Source organism: Limulus polyphemus, unplaced genomic scaffold (assembly GCF_000517525.1).
Source record: "Limulus polyphemus unplaced genomic scaffold, Limulus_polyphemus-2.1.2 Scaffold73, whole genome shotgun sequence".
Classification (NCBI taxonomy): domain Eukaryota; kingdom Metazoa; phylum Arthropoda; class Merostomata; order Xiphosura; family Limulidae; genus Limulus; species Limulus polyphemus.
Window position 1 is genome coordinate 623,424 of NW_013665683.1, and position 19,677 is coordinate 643,100.

Here is a 19,677-nt window from a genome sequence, read left to right on the forward strand (position 1 = left end):
TCTAACACTGTAAGTCAGTAAAGTTATTGCTAACCCATCGGGGGACATGTAGGGAAGGAAAATGAACATTTCGACAGTGTGTTTTTATTGGCTAGCCACATAATTCGTGCTCAACTAAGAGGAGAAGATAATATGATATGTGATATATAACAGTACTGCTGGCAACTGAATTCATCGTGATTATTCCTTCTAGAGGTGACCAATAATTCTTGGTAGGATACTTGATAACTCTACAAAATAACACTCTTTAAGGATAACGTTCTCCAGAAATATATCTTAATCTATAAATTCTCTAGAGATGATTCTTTATTGGAATAGTTCAGCAACCGTGGCCATACAAAAACATCTCTTTCTTTGGGTTTTGTTGTTGTTTATTTTAGAGCAAAGCCACATTGGGCTATCTGTTCTGTCCACCGAGGGAAATCGAACCCCGAATTTTAGCATTGTAAGTCTGTAGACTTCCCGCTGTCCCACTGTGGGACCTTTCTTTGGGAATAACCCTCTCTGAAGATAGATAACTCTTGGGAGAAGGAAAGAAATGATAATTTAATGAAGACTGGAAGGAGTTTCCAGTTTTATTATTCTATCTTTGAGTTGATTTATTTTATATTCTTGAAACGGATAAGACACCTAGATGAAAAATGTCGGCGATGATAGGGAAAATTTTAAAACAATTAAATAATATTTTCCAACAACTTTTATACAAAATATTTGTTTGTTTTAGCAAAAAACTATACAACAGGTTCTGTCCACCGCGAGGAATCGAACCCCGGATTTTAGTGTTGCAAGCTAAACCACTGGGGAACTTTAAACACAAAGAAATACATTTTTGGAATGCCAGTTACTAATGCTGCTGAGGCTCTATGCATCCTTTTCAATAATTTATATTTTATAGACTGAATATGCAGTTTCACACTTTATATTCTAGTACTGTTTGACGTATTTTGCTTTTATCAAAATCATAATTTTATTTTCTGGATTGATATACATGTTATAGTAAACTTTAGTTATTGTTTGCCAGAAGGAAATAATATGTACATAATTAACAGAAAAAGAAGTTAAAGCCAGTGTTAAAAGTAACAACCAACACGCACACAGTCAATGTGGTAAGACATATATTACAACTAGGTTAACATCGAAAATACAATGGTTTACATTAAACTTCCTTTTACAATTTATTGAATATTTAATGTAATAGTTGGCACCAAATTATTAAATGTTTATTTTTGTAAGATAATTTAATATATCAGAAAAATATCAAAACTGAAAAAAATTCTTCCAATATGTTGCTATTGAAACGGGTCTGTCATTTCGCGTTTAGTATGATCAAAAGTAAACAATAATGACACATCGTAAGCTTAAACGTCTGGAATACAATGTGATTTAAGATTTTGTTTTATTATACAACAAATATAAAAAAAACAACATATATTTCAAATATTTGCTTCAAATATACATTTTAGTTTATTATTTTCCTGTTAGTACTAAAAAAGCCATTGAAAACAGATAAATTAAATCGCTAAGTAAGTTTCAGGTTATTACGAATTCTTCCTGGCAAATCATAATAAAAAAATATATATTTCAAATAGGTTTTAGTTACAAAATTATTAGATACTCATAGTCCTGTATCCTATCATATATCACTTAATAACAATAAAATTGAGTATCATTTTGCTTGGCGTACAACAAGCAAAAATTATTTTTTCTGAAAATCATTTTCTAAAATACAAATATAAAGTTTCTGTAATTTGTGTTTTTGTTCGTAGAAAACAAGTTTATATCAAGATTTTAAACTTTTGTCCCCCATTTGTCAAACTAATGAAATACTAAAATGGTTTGAAACTATACTAATTTATAAAACTCGTCAAGTAACTGTTACCATGGTTTGTTACCAATAAAACAATGATTTTTTGACACCTATTCGACTAGAGAACCATTAATTATAATCAAATGGCAGAGTAACTTATTGATACTGATGAGTAAATTGGAATGGACGGCAACTTCCTGTTGTAAGAAAATAACAAAAGTGTAGAAGAAAATGTTTAGAAAGTCTTCCGTTTCCAGGTCAGTGTCTGATCTGATCTGATCCGATCTGTGGTAATTATTTAGGTAAAAATATCTTTCAGGCCCCGAAGGTGTCCGAAATATAACCAGGGGCGGTCAGAAACTTCTGTTTCTCTTCCTCCCACTTCATGAATTAAGATTATATGGCACGTGAATATGAACGATTTTCGATTGACCGGGATGGAGTTTTTAATTAGAAACATAAATGTTTGATGCTGGACTAACTTGGTGGAGGGTCTCAAGACATCAGGAGAAGCTGTGTTTATGGAGATCAGGAAATAAGACGAAGGAAGGTGAGTTTCGAGCTTCTTGTTGATAACAGTTGCTTCTTGGGATTGTGGAATACATCAACGATGTAATATGTTGATGAATGACGATTGACTAAGGCTGTTCCAAGATTATACAGTTACAAGTACAAACGCGTGAAGAGAAACAAACAAAAAAGTCAGTGTGTGTAAGATGTTGTAAGTCTTTATAGTATCTGGTGGATTTTGGAGGACGTGTTGTGATTGGTTTGTTTATCCCTGGTTTTGATTAGTGGAAAGAGTGCATGAGGTTTCAACCAGTGGCAGCCATAGATTACTTACCTCTAATCCCGAATCTCTGTTTAGTTGCCGTGTGTTCCAGTTTACTCATCATGAATACTCTGCCTAAACAATCTATCAAAAAACTTATTTATACATTGTATCATTTTAACCCAGATGTTTAACACGAAATTCTGCATGGATTATCTTGGTTATTAAATCTTCTTTTGTGTGATAGAAATTACAATTATATTAAATAAAGTTTTCAACAAATCGAACAAAAGTATTTTATATATTCGATGTTCTTTCACTGTCACGACGTGTTGAATACAACAAACTTAAATTACTGCACTTTTAAATCAATTACCTTTCTGCCCTAAAAACAAAACAAAAATAATTTATAGCATGTGAGAAAACACATAAAAGCAGCATTTATGAAGGACCAATTTGAACCAGCATTTCTTAAGAGGCAGATTAGATGTCAACCGTTAATTGTGTTAAACTAAGGCACATTGTATGACAACCGCTCATTGGCTTGAACTAAAATATACTGCATTAGAATCGCTTATTGGTTTACTTTAAACTAAAGTACATTACATAGCAACCGCTTATTGGCTTAAACAAACACAAGTTGCATGGCAACTGCTAATTAGTTAAAACTAAAGCACATTCCATGACAATTGCTCGATGTGTTAAACTAAGGCACTTTGCATGACAACCGCTCATTGGTTTAAACTCAAATACATTGCATGACAGTCATTCATTGATTAAAATTATAGTACGATGCAAAACCCTTTCGGATGCCTTTAGAGTGATTAATATATATTTGCATATTGTTTATTATATATATATATATATATATTGTTAATCAACAATTTAATCTTGATGAAAACTTGTCGATATTTTCGAGTGATTTTGACATCAAGCTTCTCTGGTTCTTGTAGAGTTTTTCAACGAACATTGTCTCTAACGACAAGATCATGTTTTTCACATGTTCGACGCTTGCAATTAATCTGTGCGTGCTTACCACACCTACATTCGACACACGGTCCACTAGAAAATGGGATAAGGGCGCCCTCTGTAAATTCTTCTCCGTTTACGTGACATGCTGAAATATATTAACAATTTATTAGTCACTCTTTTATCTTGAAATAATTCAGATGTTTCTTGATTCTAGCACTAAAATTTGTAATACAGATATTGGTAAGAAAAATTAAACTTTTGGACGTCTTAGAAAAACTGTAGTTTGATAAATATTTGTCTTTCCTCTTACTTTTTGAGACAATTAAAGGATTGACCATTCTTGTGAAGCCTTGGACAAAATGAGAATTCATGAAAGTCGTTTAGTTTGTCATCTTTACACAATTCACACTTGTTTAGTCTTGTAACAATTCCGATTTATTTATGACAAAATCGGAGAAAGATAATCAAAAAATTGTAATTATTGACACGTTAATACAAGAGCAAAAAATAATTATATCGATTTTTTTTTAAACTTAACGAATTGCATCTCAGTTTTGTTGAAAAATTCTCTGTGATGTACTGGATCAAATTACCTCCACCCATCAGTATGCTGTTGTTAATATACCGTTGTAATAATTCTACCTTATATAGAATAGAACTCATCACGTAAATAAATCTGTAAATTTCTTGGAGTATGCCTACGAGTGCATATGCAGTGTGTTTTGAAATCAGGTTTTACAATATAAAAAAATGTTACATTTCAAGTTTAAGAAGCAAAAATATTTGTTTGCAAGTTCATGTCCTCTTGCAACGTGAAAAACAAAAATACAGATTCCACCCCAAGGTGGCTATTCACTTTTATTCTTAATAAGATTAAGAAATACTTTCAGTTTTGTTATAAGAGTAATATCGTCATGAATGACAGCTTTAATAAAGTTACTAAAGTGAAATGTGAGTAGCAGTCTAGTATTAGTAAGAGTTTAGTAACTGCAAACCTAAAGCTGGCTATAAACAATAAACTTCGGTTTTTCTTCAAATTGCAAGCTGATTCCTATTTGATTTAAATGAGTATTTCGTCGTCTGTCCTAAAGCATAAATATTATCATCATAAATTCTGAAATTTGTTTGGCAAAGAAATGATGAACAATTAACACCTGAAAGCGAGTTATGTCAATATCGAGAAAAGTCACGTAAATAGATAATTAATTATATTAAAAATGTTTCAAGACATGAATTAACACAATATAGCTTTTGCGCATTTATCTGTGTGTAAACATATCAAAAAAGTTTTTAAAATGTAAAAAATATATGTTAAGAAAGATATAAACGAATAGAAAGGCTTAGAACATGACAATTAGATATATAAACAGCTTTCAATGGTAAGAAAATTTTATTGCTAAGTGTGTGTTTTCTTACACCAAAGCAACATTGTGCTATTTGCTTTGTCCACCGAAGGGAATCGAACCCCTGACTTACCGCTGTCCCACCGCGGGACTTAATGCTACTTGTTCGATGGACACTTTCTCGTGATCCGTTATCAGAAAATACAGAGAACATTATATTGTATTTCAGTAATGGAATATTTAAAAAAAAAAATGTTTACTGTTACTCAATATCGTAACAATTCATAAAACACTTTACTCAAATTCAGTGTTAGAACAGCTTACAATATAATTTATCGTGGTTCTATATTAGTGAGTAATTGTCGAAAGTGTCCAGTTTCTTAGACAATCTTAGAAAGCAGGAGTTGGTGAGTATTTTTGGAAAGGTATTCAAAAAATATGTAATAAGTACTTTTATAGCAATATTCGTACAGGGATCTCATGTTAGTAAATATTTCAAGGGGGACCAGGAACACAAAACCTGAGGTCGAATTCGAGTTCAGCGGCCCTGAAAACCTATTCCTAAACCCCAAAATACTTGGATAACCTTCTGGATGCGTTTTAGTACTTGGTAAAGGAGGGGGGAATAGCCATATAGATAAGAACACCCCCGGACCATCATAACTTCTGAAATACTAGCATGAAAACTATGGGAGAAATTCGCGGACAAACCAATTCACAAAAATACAACGTGTATTAATATAGGATGTTTGTTCTAACCGTAATATTTCCTTGAATCTTTTTTTCTTTTTCCATGGCAGGTTTACATTTTTCCACCTTAATTTTAGTTAAGGTTAAGAAACAACCAGAAATGCTCAGAAAACTTAATTTCTCTCCATCTCGCACGCGAATTTATTTAATTAGCCAAATGAGTAAGATTAGAAGCTCTTGATTATTTAAAAACCTGCCTATGTTTATACGTGTGTGTCCAAGCAAAGTCCATTTTCGCCTTTATTTTCTTGAAACGTTTGTTTTGTTTGCTTTGTTTTGTTTTTAATTATGCACAAAGCTACACAAGGGCTATCTGTGCTCTGCCCACCACGGGTATCGAAATCCGGTTTCTAGCGTTGTAAGTCCGCAAGACATATCGCTGTGCCATTGGGGAGCCCTTGAAACGCTATGCCACTGTGTTCTATTTTAACATATTGTGGGAGGGTAATAAACTCCGAGACATAACCAGCTTAAGACATTGCACTTTTTTAGTCTCGAGTTTAAAATTAAAGTATTGGACGACAATTATCTGAAACTTGGTGGATCTAGGAGTAATACATTCTATTCTCAAACAGATGCTCTTATGTATCAGAAAAATCAGGATGAAAACTTCATGGTTCCTTTCTGCCAAATGTTTCCACGTAAAAAACATGTATAGTTAAATATTAATTCTGGGTGGCTAATATGTTCATGTCGAAGATTTGCAGGAACAAAATCACTCAACAGGGTAGAACAGGCTGGGTGCATTTGCTTTCTTTTCAACAAAGTAGTTTCCAAACCCAAAATTCTAAACACAATTCTGTTAAATTATCTCAGGGTTTACAATAGTACCGGCTGTACCAGGTATAAATGACACCATCTTCTGCTAGAGTCTACTTATCAGTTTGAAAATATCTTCTTAGTTTGCCATTATATGGTCTCGATATGTTATCTCCCTTTAGATCCATCTTCACTTCCATACAACACATCTGTATTCCTTTGACATGACTGGGCCTGGCATGGCCTGGTGGTTTCCATACGACACATCTGTATTATTTTGACATGTCTGGGCCTAGAATGGCCTAGTGATTTCCATACGACACATCTGTATTCCTTTGACATGACTGGACTTGGCATACCTGGTGGTTTCCATACGACACATCTGTATTCCTTTGACATGACTGGGTCTGGCATGGCCTTGTGGTTAAGGCGCTCGGCTCACAGTCTACGAGTCGCGGGTTCCAATACCCGCCACTGAATATGCTTGTTCTTTCAGCCGTGGGAGCGTTATAATGTGAGGGTCAATCCCACTCTTTGTTGGTAAAAGAGTAGTCCAAAAATCGGCAGTAATTGGTGTTGACTGCCTTCCTTACTTCTAGTCTATCACTGCTAAATTAGGGACGGCTAGCGTAGGTAGCCTTCGTGTAGCTTTGATCGAAATTCAAAGTAATCCAAACCAGTTCATATGACTAAATGATGTTTCGATAACATTACTTCAGTGTGGTTCTATAACTACAAAAGTGTCTCAATTTGATGAATAACATAAGCTCTAATGACCCAGTTGCGATTTCAGTGGCTCATATGTAATGTGTGCATATGCTGATTATTGTACATTTATTCAATGCTTACTGTTGGCTTCAAAGCAATAGAAGTTTGAAATATTTAGAAATGTAAAAAAGAAAGATTTTCAAACTTTACATAAACAATCACTTTCACAAAAAAACAGCCAGCGCTGTCTTTAAACGATATTTTAATGTTTATCACATCTCATAATGATAAACAACATATTGAAGACTCAAGTTATGTAAAGATGGTGCTCACATTAAAATATAGATGCAAAGTAGGAAAAATAAACTCAGTGTGAGTAAATCTGCATAAGTTTGCCAATAATGATTCGATCCACATAGCGAAAAATAAGGATATGGAAAAATATGCAAGATAATATCTATAAATATACCCTTTGGTAGTTTCGTTATTGGTGAAATAACTTCCATAGGAAATATTTATTTTTGAGCCACCATTTATAGTCAGAATTCCATCTTATAAGTCTTTGTCATTTGTTTATGATATCATGACTTCATCTGTATAATCGCTCAAATGGTACAAAATGGTACAATTTTTACATTCCTATCCAACATCCAAAATAAAACAAACAATAAAATACTGATCATTAACACGTTTCGTCAAAACGTTATTTCTAAATATTTTTCAAATTTTCTTCCGTTCCGTTATCATACATGGTTAAGTATGCCATGTTAAAACGATTTTCAATATGCAAATCAACAAGTCATGTGTCAAAAAAAAATATAAAGTCGCGGTGTAATGTAATTTATCAGAACTGCATTTTGACATTGCTTGGCGTTAAGTAGGTAGTATGATGACACCAAAAGTTGATTGCTTTTGGAAGGGTATGTAACAGCCCCTTCCTACCCAAAATATTCATACTCTCAGATCATAAAGATGTGTTCAGATTGGGGATTTAAAATTTCCAAAATAGTGATATCCCTTATACGTCTTGTAACTTGTGAGAATCCACGAACACATAGGCCAGTGGCAAAAGCTGTCCACGTGCCTCCAGGCAACAGAACATAACCTAACCTGGAAGGATCTACATCTAGAAAAGTGACATGAGTCACGTGTACACAGGTTGCTTCCACGACATGTCCGCTCAACCGTCATATATCGCAAGCAGCTGAAAAATGAAACAACTAGTTATGTTAGTCCATAACCGACCGAGCCGACAGATGCAGCACCTATTGACTTTTACACAACTAGACTGTTGAAATAGGTAAGCAATCGTCCCCGTAAACTTTATGGATTATGAAAGGTATGTAGCAAAGAGTGGTGTGTTTTGGACATGGCAACCTTAAGACGAAGTTTTTTTACAATGGAAGCCAAGATGCAGGAATATTGTCAAAGAGCATTGCGATCAGATAAAAGCACACAATGAATTGTAACGACGTGGGAAAACTTCAATGCCATTTGAATATAACGTACTCAACCGTTTATAGTACTTACTTCAGTTTAGTGCAAATTAGGTATTCTTAGATTGTAAATAATAAATTATAAGAGCAGTAAAACTATGCTTGGAATGCAAAAAAAGTCAAAATCACACGTTAACACCTCTGATAAATCTTACCTGATGGAACTGAAGGCGTTCCTGGAGAAGCTGTTGTTGGATTTGTAGAACTTATTAAAGATAAAGTGGTTTCTGTAAACGGGTCGGTTGATCTGGTTACAATGTTGGTTCTGCCATCTAATAACACACTTTGTGTCGTATTTTCCTCGATAAGCCCAATGAATACAGACTCCGCTGATATGTGAAATAAATAGTTATGACAATCAAACACTAAAACAAATTTAAAATTAGTAAATCCTTAATATTAGAAATGGAACACCATGTAAAGTATTCAAACTATTTTAGAAAGAGTTATGTAGGGTGAGAATGTGAAGTAGCAATCTCTAATTGCCACAGAAATCTAATTTATGTATTTGATGTTCTACGTGTGCATTTTCAGAACAATCGTGTGCTGAGACAAATTTCCGCCGGCCTCTCTTTGTGTAAAACTCTGTGAACAAAAATTGAGGAAAAAATATATAACATCGCGAGAGAATTATCTGGTATTCAGAATTAATTCGAAAACTTTACAGAGAAGGAATTTGGAAATATTTATAAATATGTTGCTGAAATACATGTGTGTATGTTTTTATTTACTGCAGATATGTATAAATAATTTTAATTATATACTAGAAGATTAACTCGTACTTTGCCTACGATGTATGTACTAAAATTATTTGACTACTGAAACGTTGCTTAGCCAAAAAATGGTAAAAAAATTATATAGACGGGATTGATGTGCCATATGAGCCTAAGCCTAAAGAATTATTTCACGTATGTAGAATTATTAAGTGAAATACTATATATACGAGAAGAGTATATGTTTTATATAGGTAAATCTTTTAAATAATACTGTTCTTGTATTATGTAGTTGGGCATGAATGAAACAAAAATCCACTAAGTATAATGTGGAGTTGTTATAGTTAGATTTAAAGTAAACTCGTTCTTCGCATACGAAGGGTATTTAAACTTTAGGCCTAATTGTCGATTTTTAAGCAGCTGTTGGAATTTTTATTGAGATTTGATTCTATTGCATTATTTAAAAGCCACTGAAAGTAAAGAATTAACCTAATGTGTTTCCTTGCGTGTTAGTTCGTTTATGTTACTGAAATAATTGTCTTTAAAGTTTATTTTATAAACTTAGTAGTTTTGCACTCGTATAGAACAATGAACGTTAAACGCCATTCACTTTTCAATTCCTATAATCGTAAGAGTACCACTGTACAATTAGCCAATAGGAATTTTGGGCTTATATGTGAGCTAGCTCGCATACACATGGAATGACTGACACTCACTGTTCGTTTAATTACATGGATTTATATATATTTCATGTTTGCAAAAAAAAAAAAAATGCCCTAATATACATAGAGTCTTTAAGAAAATACCTCCGAGTATAAAATTACTTGTAACAAAAAAGGCTATAACTATATCATGCAATTATCATAAATAAATATAAATATATGTATATAGATATATATTTAGTTAATACAATTTTAAAGGGTTTACGGCCGAAATTATCATTAACAGCGAGGGTAAACAACTGATGAAATAATGCATTCTAATCTTTATTAGTTATATAGCTTGAACATAATGTTGAATTGCTATGCTTATTGCTTGATATATATATATATATATTATCTCTGACTTATATAGGTAGTTTTCTTTTAATCGAAAGTTAATATTAATCATCTTTGGAACAAATCGAATTTTATTATAACATGTACATGCACATGATATAAAATCATTTTCATTCAGATGTACGCTTATCTGCAGGCTCATTTTTCAAAAAACTAATACTTAAATAGCTTACTACAAAGGGAGTTTTCCATGAAATATGCAAGACCACATCGTGATAGAATTGTCTTTGTGATTATTGTACAGGTGCTATGAAACATTGCTAAGAATATAAACAACTTGTTTTATTCATTAAAAGGTGAGAACGATTTGTTACTTTATGGTTAGATAGCAAAGAAAAGAAAATTGAATTCTTATTTGAAACTTTTAGAAAAAAAAACCGAGAGAGTTATATTCTTAATATAGGAGAACTATTAGCTTCTATTTAGAAACTGTCGGTCTCAAGAATGAATAAAGACTTAACTGTTGTTTTATTTCAAATAGAATTTTATTACCAAAGATAAACTTACTTAATCTAAACAGATTATAATAAGATCAAAAACTTACGACATTCGTAAACAGCACAACAGATTCCTTCTATATGCATAGCTTCACATTCGGCATTAAGTTTAGTGTTGTCACAGAGTTCTTCCCAGCAGACGACTTCGCCAAAAATACAGCGACACTTCTCACATGGGTCAGATCTCGGAATGTGTTCTCCATGTACGAATGGCGTTCCGTCGAATAAGCAAGGTTTCTCTTCTTCAATTGAAGCTTCATTTCTTTCTAAAAGATAAAATGGTGTAGAAAGTTTTAAGAAACACTGAGTAGTAGTTAAAATGCTGAATCAATACAATACAAACTAGAGCATGCTAATAAAAACACGAAATTCACTGTTTCATTTTTGTAGTACATATTGATATATATATAAGACATTTCAATACTAGTAATAAACGACCTTATAACAATTGAAGCTTTGTACTATCAGTTACAGTTTGTGTTATAGTGGAACGCTCGTGAAGAAGTTGTAAAGCGAAAACGTTGAATATCCAATTGAAGAAAAACAACAATCTGGTCTTATAAGGGCGTTTATTACCAGTGTTAAAAACATACAATGGTTCTCAAATATTATTTACGGGTGTACTGATGAGCAGGCGGATATAAAACGCGGGTTACGACATTATAATCTCCATCGGTCAGTCAGTCCTTCTATAGTTCAGTGGCATGTTTCAGGGCTTATATCACTAAATTCAGTTTTTAATTCCTGCGGCGAACACAACCCAGATAGCATATTGCGTATTTTTGCGATAAAGCAAACAATTCAAATCACTATCAGCTTTAGTCTCATATAAGAAAGATTTATGGGTGTATCTTTGTTTATGTCTAAGTTTCGTGATCTTTAATTACACAGGGCTGCGATGATTTTATTGTCTTGAAGTTCTTACATGTTCTACAGTAATTCCTGTACGCTGAATCCGAAAATGACACCCATTTTTCTCCATCACGTACAGATTTTTTCATAACGCAATACATAAAAGAAAGACCACAACACGTAGTTTGGAGACTAAAAGACATAGATTTCACAAAAAAATCAGGATGAATGAGGATACATACTCGTTTGACATCAATGTTCGTCCATTTTCTTCAGTTTGTTTGTATTTTTGTTAACAAAAGTTTGTAACAAATCCTTACGTGATAGAAAAAAAATGAATATTATTTTCGAAATCTGCGTAGCTGAATTATGGAAAATCAGTTATTAAAACCAAGACAACTTTTATGAAGTTTAAATTCGCGGACCTGTGTTATCTATTACCACTCATATTCATCAATGACTAAGAATGTATGGTTTGTTATTTGATCAATAACATAATGATGCCAACGATAGAGATATAGACACAAGGAGAATGCGGGAACTAGAAACGTCAACTGAACAACGTATCCTAATACCTCGCTTGAAGCTTACCTGAGTTTTCATTCGAATTCTGGGGATCATCTTGAATGGAAGAATTATATTTTTTGTAGTCAATGCTATTTACCGGAGCTGAAAAAAAAAGAAAGTGAATCATTGAAAATTCTCTGAATTTTTTCTAATTTAACTGATTTATAAGCATTTTTTGACACAAAATGTCTCAGACAAAGAATGGTAGTAGAGTTGAGAGAAGTAACTACACTCACACACTATCATAGGCAAGAATACACACACATTTGGTCCCTGTCAATTGTAATTTTATCTCTAACTATGAAAACATTTTATATACACTTATATACATTTTCAGATACGATATCATCAGTCTTCTGTCCATTTATAGGCCTGGCATGGCAAGAGCATGCAACTCGCAATCTGCGGATTGAGGGTTCGAATCCTCGTCCCACCAAACATGCTCGCCCTTTCAGCCGTGGGAGCGTTATGATGTGACGGTAAATCCCACTATTTGTTTGTAAAAGAATAGCCCAAAAGTTTGCAGTGGATGGTGATGACTAATTGCCTTCCCTGTCGTCTTTCAGTGCTAAATTCGGGACGGCTAGCGAAGATAACCCTCGTGTAGCTTTGCACGAAATTCGTAACAGCCATGGGAATTAATAGCAAGTATTAGGCTTATCAATATCTGGAAAAAGAGCGCTCGGAAATGGTTATTAAAGTATTTTGAGTAAAATATGGTATAAAATGGTTTTATACAATTTGGACCTGCTGATTTTGAAAATGCTGTATATCGAGCCCTGTTTTAGGGCTTTAAACTCCAAATGGACAAAACATAAAATGGCTGCGAAACAAAAAACTTATTATTACTTTTGATCTACTCAAGATAGGAAGATGATCTAAGACCATTTTCTAACACCATATGCATCCAAGAATTCAATAAAAGCAAAACTTCAAAGGTAGAACTAACCATTCAAAGTAATCGGTAAATGATTAGATTCATTTTTTAAAAAGTCTGCGAAAAACAAAACAGATCACTACAACATCTTATCTACTCAAGATAGTGTGACGATCTAAGTATCTTTTTTAGGCATCATGTAATCCGTTGAATTAAATCAGCAAGTCATGTGACAACCACGGCCAATATAAATTCGCAGTAGAATGGAATATATCAGAACTACATTTTGAAATTGGCGTTGTGTAAGTAATGCAATGCCACCGAAAACTGATCGCTTTTGAGAAGGTTATGTAACAGCCTTTTCCGACCCAAGATATTCATACACACGGACCATAAAGTTGTGTTCAGACCGGGGATTTATAATTTCCAATATGAAAGTATCACTTTTACTTAATGGAATTTGAAAACAAAGGAATGTGGATCAACCTGTGGCACCAGCACCATCGAGAAAGAGACCTGCAGCAAATCGTACCCTACTCATGATAAACCAAGTGAGGCGTCTTGTAACAGATGAGAGTCCACAAACACAAAAAAACACTTACAAAAACCGTCTATGTGTTTCAAGCAACACTACACAACATAATCAAAAAGGATTTCCAATTGGAAAGAGACGTAAGTCACGTGTACACAAGCTGATTCCAAGATATAACCGTTCAACCGTTGCATACCTTAAACAGCTGGGAAATTAAATGAGTATTTATGCTATTCCATAATAATACATACTGGTCAAGTTGCCAAAGGTATGGCCTATAAATTGCTGTGCAATATGAGTATTGAAATGGGTATTGGTAAACCGTCTTGCTCGTACTCTAGATGAATTATAGGAATAGTGTACCTTGGGCATGACAGTTTTCAAGCGGAGCCTTTTGTAATATAAACATACACGGTCGTCAGATAGATCATGAGTTCTATTATATATTAAGTTAGTGTTCACACACACTACTCTGTGCATTTGTAGGTGCAAGTATATAGTAGTCGAGACCCTCAGCACTTGTATCACTAAGATGAGCATCTGGTGGTTAATCCACAAGTGATGACTTGTAGACAGGATTCAGGAGAGTATCAGTAGCTTCATCTAACCACCTACAAGTTTTTATCCTAGTGTTGTGGCAGAAGGAAAAGTTATCCATGGCTTAGAAGCTTCCAGCCATTTGTTGGGAGGATAAGTTCAAGTGCAGTGCTCTTGAGAACATGATAACACTTGCCTTATCTGTTGTAGCTATCTCGGGAACATTGCAAGCTTTAAACATGAAGGCCTCGATGTGTATAAGTATTTCTTCACTGAAAAGTTCTTGTCCAAGTCTGGCCGAATTCTCTACTTTAATTGAGTCTTGGGTCGATAACCGCGCTATTCTAATCATTCATACTGTATGCAACATAAAATTATCAGTCTTAAAAAATGTGCACCGTGCTTATATGATCTTAAATGATTAATACTGCACACATTTCTATTTTACTTTGTTGGATTCCTGGATGCCTGCAATATCAGACTAGTACTTTACATTGTATTCTCTCTCAATAGAAACAGAGGCTATAGTATCTTCAATTGCACTTGGCAGACATTTTGGGAAATGGCTCTGTCTTTTCAAAGATGACTTTGAATGGTTAGTCTTACACTTTTAATTTTGCTTCCATTAAATTTTTGGATGCCTAAAATGGCAATAAAGAGTCATTGTATCTTTTTGAAAATTGTTCGAATCTTAACTAATATTTGGTTGGTTAATGTTTACTGATTCTCTCTAATGACGTTTTAACATATTTTTCAACTTTTGTTCAATATCACACATTTTAACTCGTTCAAATGTCATGTGGCTCTGTCACCTTTTTAAAAAAAAATTAAAACCCTGTTTTTGGTGATTTAATAAATTAATTATTTTCCTTTCAATATTTCTAATTTTTTTTAAACTCCATTAAGTTTTATCATCATAAGTTTTATAAAAACAAAAGCAGGAAAGAAAATGAGGATTTTAAATACTTTTACAAGAAGTTTTGTTTTTGTTTTTCTGGGGTTCTCAATTATGATACAGAATACAAAACGTATATGTATAAACATATATTTATTTATATGGGGTGCATAGTAAACTCCACAATAAAGATATAAAGGATTCTTATTCTGTTGTGTTTCATGCAACTTTTATACGGGTTTTTATGTAAAATATACAATGAAAACGTTTTGAAAATGTGCAATGTAGAGTGATTCAGTGATCATGCAAGCACTTTAACATTGAAGAAGAATTTGCTGTGTTACTTATAATTTCATTATATCTTATTAAGGGTTTGTTATGCCTTACTCTTGTAAAATATTTTTAGCATTAAATATTTCTGACTTTTTAAATTTAACAGTAAATTATTAAAGGGTATTTTTTTATTGCGCGAAATCCAATAATTATATATGATCTTTGATTTTAAAATAGGTAACTTACCACAGATACTCGAATAGGGAAGTGCGGATGTGAAAATAATAAACCACAACAGGTCCTGATTTTTCATTTCTGAAAACGAACAAATTTGAGAACAATGAGAATGATATTTTTTTGTGAAGAAATAGTTTCGTTTAACAAAAATCCCTCACATCTTATACACCTCAAGAAAGTTGTCCTCTTTCCTGTGTTTCAAAGTAAATTTTAGTGTATAAGATATACTCATTTCTACCTTTCGATAAATATAACTTACTAAATAGTAAGTTATATTTCACAGTGCTGACCAATCGGCTAGCTGGACAGTGAATATCATGGAATCATAACTTACTACATAGTAACTTACGATTTTAGTGTTAGCCAAACGGTTAGCTTGACTGTGAACATTATGGTAGTCATATTTGACTGAATGGTAATGTACGTTTCATCTTGTTAATCAATCAGTTAGTTAAACAATAAACGTTATTGCAACCATATAAATAAAATGGTAAGTTACTTTTCATAGTGTTAACCAGTCAGTTAATTATACAGTAAACGTTATGGCAGTCACATTTACTGAACAATAATTTATGTTTCATAATACTGACCAATCGACTAACTTGACAACGAATGTTTTGATAATCATATTTGCTAAAGAGAAACTTACGTTTTATAATGTTGACCGATCGGCTAACACCACAGTAAACATTATAATAATCACACTTGAAAAACAGTAACATACGTTTTATAGTGCTTATCAGTCGGCTAGCTAGACAGTGAACATGGTAATCATATTTACTAAACAGCAACTTACGTTTTATCTGTTAACCACTCGACTATCTGGCCAGTGGACTTTATAATATTCACATTTCTACTATTGTCTGTGTTTCACTGTTTGTACATTCTGTTATCTTTAGTCTTATAAAACTGCAAAACGTGTTGACCTTACTTTTCAGCTTAACTCTGGTCTGTGAAGGCTGTTCTTGTCAAGTCCCTACAGTTCTGCTACACTTTGTACAAAGTATAGTTATAATGCCCTGAGGACATGATGATCTCACCTTTGTATTTTAAAGCAGAATCCTCGTTAGTGGTGCTTTAAACAACTTCACACTGGTTGATCTGTTAAGGTCGATGATGGTAAGTTGAACTTGATCACGAATAACAACTAGATGAGTTCTTTCACAAATCCTCGTGGAACATTGGAACGGAGCAGTTTTGTCGGGAATAATTTTAATTTTAGTTCTCAACACAATTAAAACAATTTACTGTGTATATCCTGTAGAATGTGATGCTCTCATGTTTCTACGAATGAGTGAACAGTTCTTTCAATCCTATGGATTATGATTTCCGAATAACAAAACACTTTGATGACATCTAAAAACTAAACAGAAATATCGTTGACCTGACTAATCGCGCTTAGACACAGACGTCCCTGTGAAATATAAAACGTTACCCGGAATCTCAAATAGACTTCCACACACATTTTTAGCAGTCATCCTACAAATGGTTAACAGGTCACGTGTAATATCTCTTTTGTTTCAAACCCAGAACCGTAACACACCCGACAGAGCAAGGTCTGACTTTCGAGAAAATAAAAATTATGGCAACACTTCATCCTACTTTGTAATGTTTACGGGTCATAAAAGTTGAATTAATAACATCCTTGCTGACGTCACTTCCGCTCCCACCATTGTTTGGCATAGAACGTTAGTTAATTTTGTGTGTATATTCGTGATAAGCGGTTATCGCCGACTAAAGTCCGGTTCACGCCGAAATTCGTAGCATTCTGTCTTGTTTCCGACCGGTCTCTTATTGATGGCGGAACTAACAAGCTTATTATTGAATTTAATTTGTCTATGTCTCATTTTATAACCCTTTCAGAACACTGGTCTATAGTTTTTCATTCTAGATATAAACAGCACATACATATAGAGGAGCACAAAAGAATGACACCTTCCTGTCTAGTACTTTTCAGGCTCAGGCAGCTCCTTTTTTCTGTTTTTCATTTCTGTAGTGGACTTACTTAAAAGCAGAGTAAAAAGAGTGCATTCCAAAAAAACTGAACATTGCGCTAGTAACACCTTAATAACACATAAAATACATAAATATTCAAAATGTTATTCAATTAAAAAAAATATTTTGTTAATTATTCTCAATTTTTTGAATTGGACAAAATAAAATGTACAGAAAGCCCCTCGTGTAGCTTTGCGCGAAATTAAAAAGAAAACAAAAAAAGAAAACGAATAAATACACAGATATTTATTTCTCCACGGTAAATCAAATAATCCGGAAGCAAATCCTATATTATGCTCGTTTTATTAATTCTTATGGGCACTACTGAAAAAAAAAATTGTTTATATCCCAGGACCTCAAAAATTAAATTCACTTTTAATCCCCCCCCCCTGAATTTTTGAACACCAGCAGCTTTTTAAGTTGTATCGTGTAATCACAGCGAATAAGAGGGGGGGGGCTCAATCTGATTGTTATTCTATTTTGTCAAAACTCAAGTACAATGTTAACTTAAATTACATAGTATTGTTTGTGTTGGGCGGAAAATAAGTTTAACGATTAAAAAACATAAATAACACCTGAAGATGACGTAGAAGACGTCGAAACATTGTATATGTAGAGTGTATTTTTATTCATATTTAAACCTCTTTAGATCTATAGTTATTCTACATTTATACCATTAAAACTAAACTGTTTCGGAACATATATATATATAATCTTTTCTGTTTTGTCTTTCCGTTTACCACTTTACTTAATAACTAAGTTAACTAGTGATTAATGATATTATAGTTGCAGTTACTAAATATCTTTGTAACCCGGCCCGGCATGGCCAGGTGGATAAGGCACTCGACTCGCAATCTGAGGGTCGCGGGTTTGAATCCTCGTCCCACCAAAATACTCGCTCTTTCAGCCGTGGGGGCGTTATAATGTGACGGTCAATCCTACTATTCGTTGGTAAAATAGTAGCCCAAGAGTTGGCAGTGGGTGGTGATGACTAGGTGCCTTCTTTCTACTCTTACACTACTAAATTAGGGACGGCTAGCGCAGATAACACTCGTGTAACTTTGCGCGAAATTCAAAAACAAACAAACTTTCTAACCCTATTTTCAGATATGGAATAAAGGCATTCCGAAATGTTCGAACCTTGTAAATAAAATGTTTGTATTTTGTCAACCTTCTTCATTTTCATTATTACCTATCTGTCTATTTGTTTGTCTTTCTATCTACTTATCTATTTCTCTCTCTCTCTCTATATATATATATACCTGTCTGTTTGTCTGTCTATATAATTATTTATCTATTTGTGTATCTAGCTATGTATTTATCTGTCTATGCATCTATACATCTATCTGTTTATTTATCATTTATCTTTGTGATTTTATAGTTTAATAAAAGAGCTTCTTCCCTAACATTAGTTATCTTATCATTACAGTCTCTTTATATACAAAACACAATTTCTGCAGGCGACTTAGGGATTTTATGAGGAATATTTCAAGTCGTGATCTTAAGTATGAAATGCAAGTTTAACAACAACTATTTCGTGACGAAGGCCATAAAAGGTACTGTTTGTAAACGTAACCAGCATGGCTAAGACTAAAATAGACTAAAATCAGTGATGGTAGAACAAATATTTAGGTTCTTGTTCATACAACTTACCCTTAATGAATAAGAGTATTGTTTCTAGAAGTTATATTTTTTTATTTCCATTACCACAAACACATATTAGAAGTAAATTGTTAGTAATGACGCCATCTGTATTTTGTTGTTGTTTTTCTTTGGGCTTACACCTTAGTTGCTGTTTAGTTGAATAAGTAAAGAGTTTCTATTGATTGACATATAAATTGGTTTTTATTGCATGACACACTAATATATTGAAGAACTCAGGCAAAAAATACAACTTTTTTATTTATTTATCAATCAGAATTCTGACAATCATAATATTTTGCAACTGCCATACAAGAACATTTAAATGAATGTCAACAACAATGGTTGTAAGTGCTTTTTTTTGGAGGGGGGTAGGAGATGTCCAAAATATATTTC

The 19,677-nt window shown here is 33.2% G+C and overlaps 1 protein-coding gene across 1 annotated transcript; it reads right to left on the bottom strand.

Annotated features, from left to right (window-relative positions):
* Window positions 1-1,098: 1,098 nt before the first annotated feature.
* On the bottom strand, window positions 1,099-17,248 carry LOC106466248 (kielin/chordin-like protein). The gene is made up of 6 exons (XM_022394831.1): window positions 16,686-17,248; window positions 15,655-15,723; window positions 12,319-12,396; window positions 10,923-11,141; window positions 8,763-8,936; window positions 1,099-3,696 (listed from the first exon to the last, which is right to left on the bottom strand). Exons 2-6 carry the CDS (start codon window positions 15,719-15,721, stop codon window positions 3,539-3,541), a joined length of 696 nt encoding a protein of 231 aa, XP_022250539.1. The 5' UTR covers window positions 15,722-15,723; window positions 16,686-17,248; the 3' UTR covers window positions 1,099-3,538.
* Between the last annotated feature and the right edge of the window lie 2,429 nt (window positions 17,249-19,677).

Coding starts and splice junctions, on each gene's coding strand:
- LOC106466248 (XM_022394831.1), bottom strand. CDS start 15,721: ATGAAAAATCAGGACCTGTTGTGGTTTATTATTTTCACATCCGCACTT. Junction 12,397..15,654: donor TCCCTATTCGAGTATCTGTG/GTAAGTTACCTA, acceptor TTTTTTTTTCAG/CTCCGGTAAATAGCATTGAC. Junction 8,937..10,922: donor TTGTGCTGTTTACGAATGTC/GTAAGTTTTTGA, acceptor TTCACATATCAG/CGGAGTCTGTATTCATTGGG.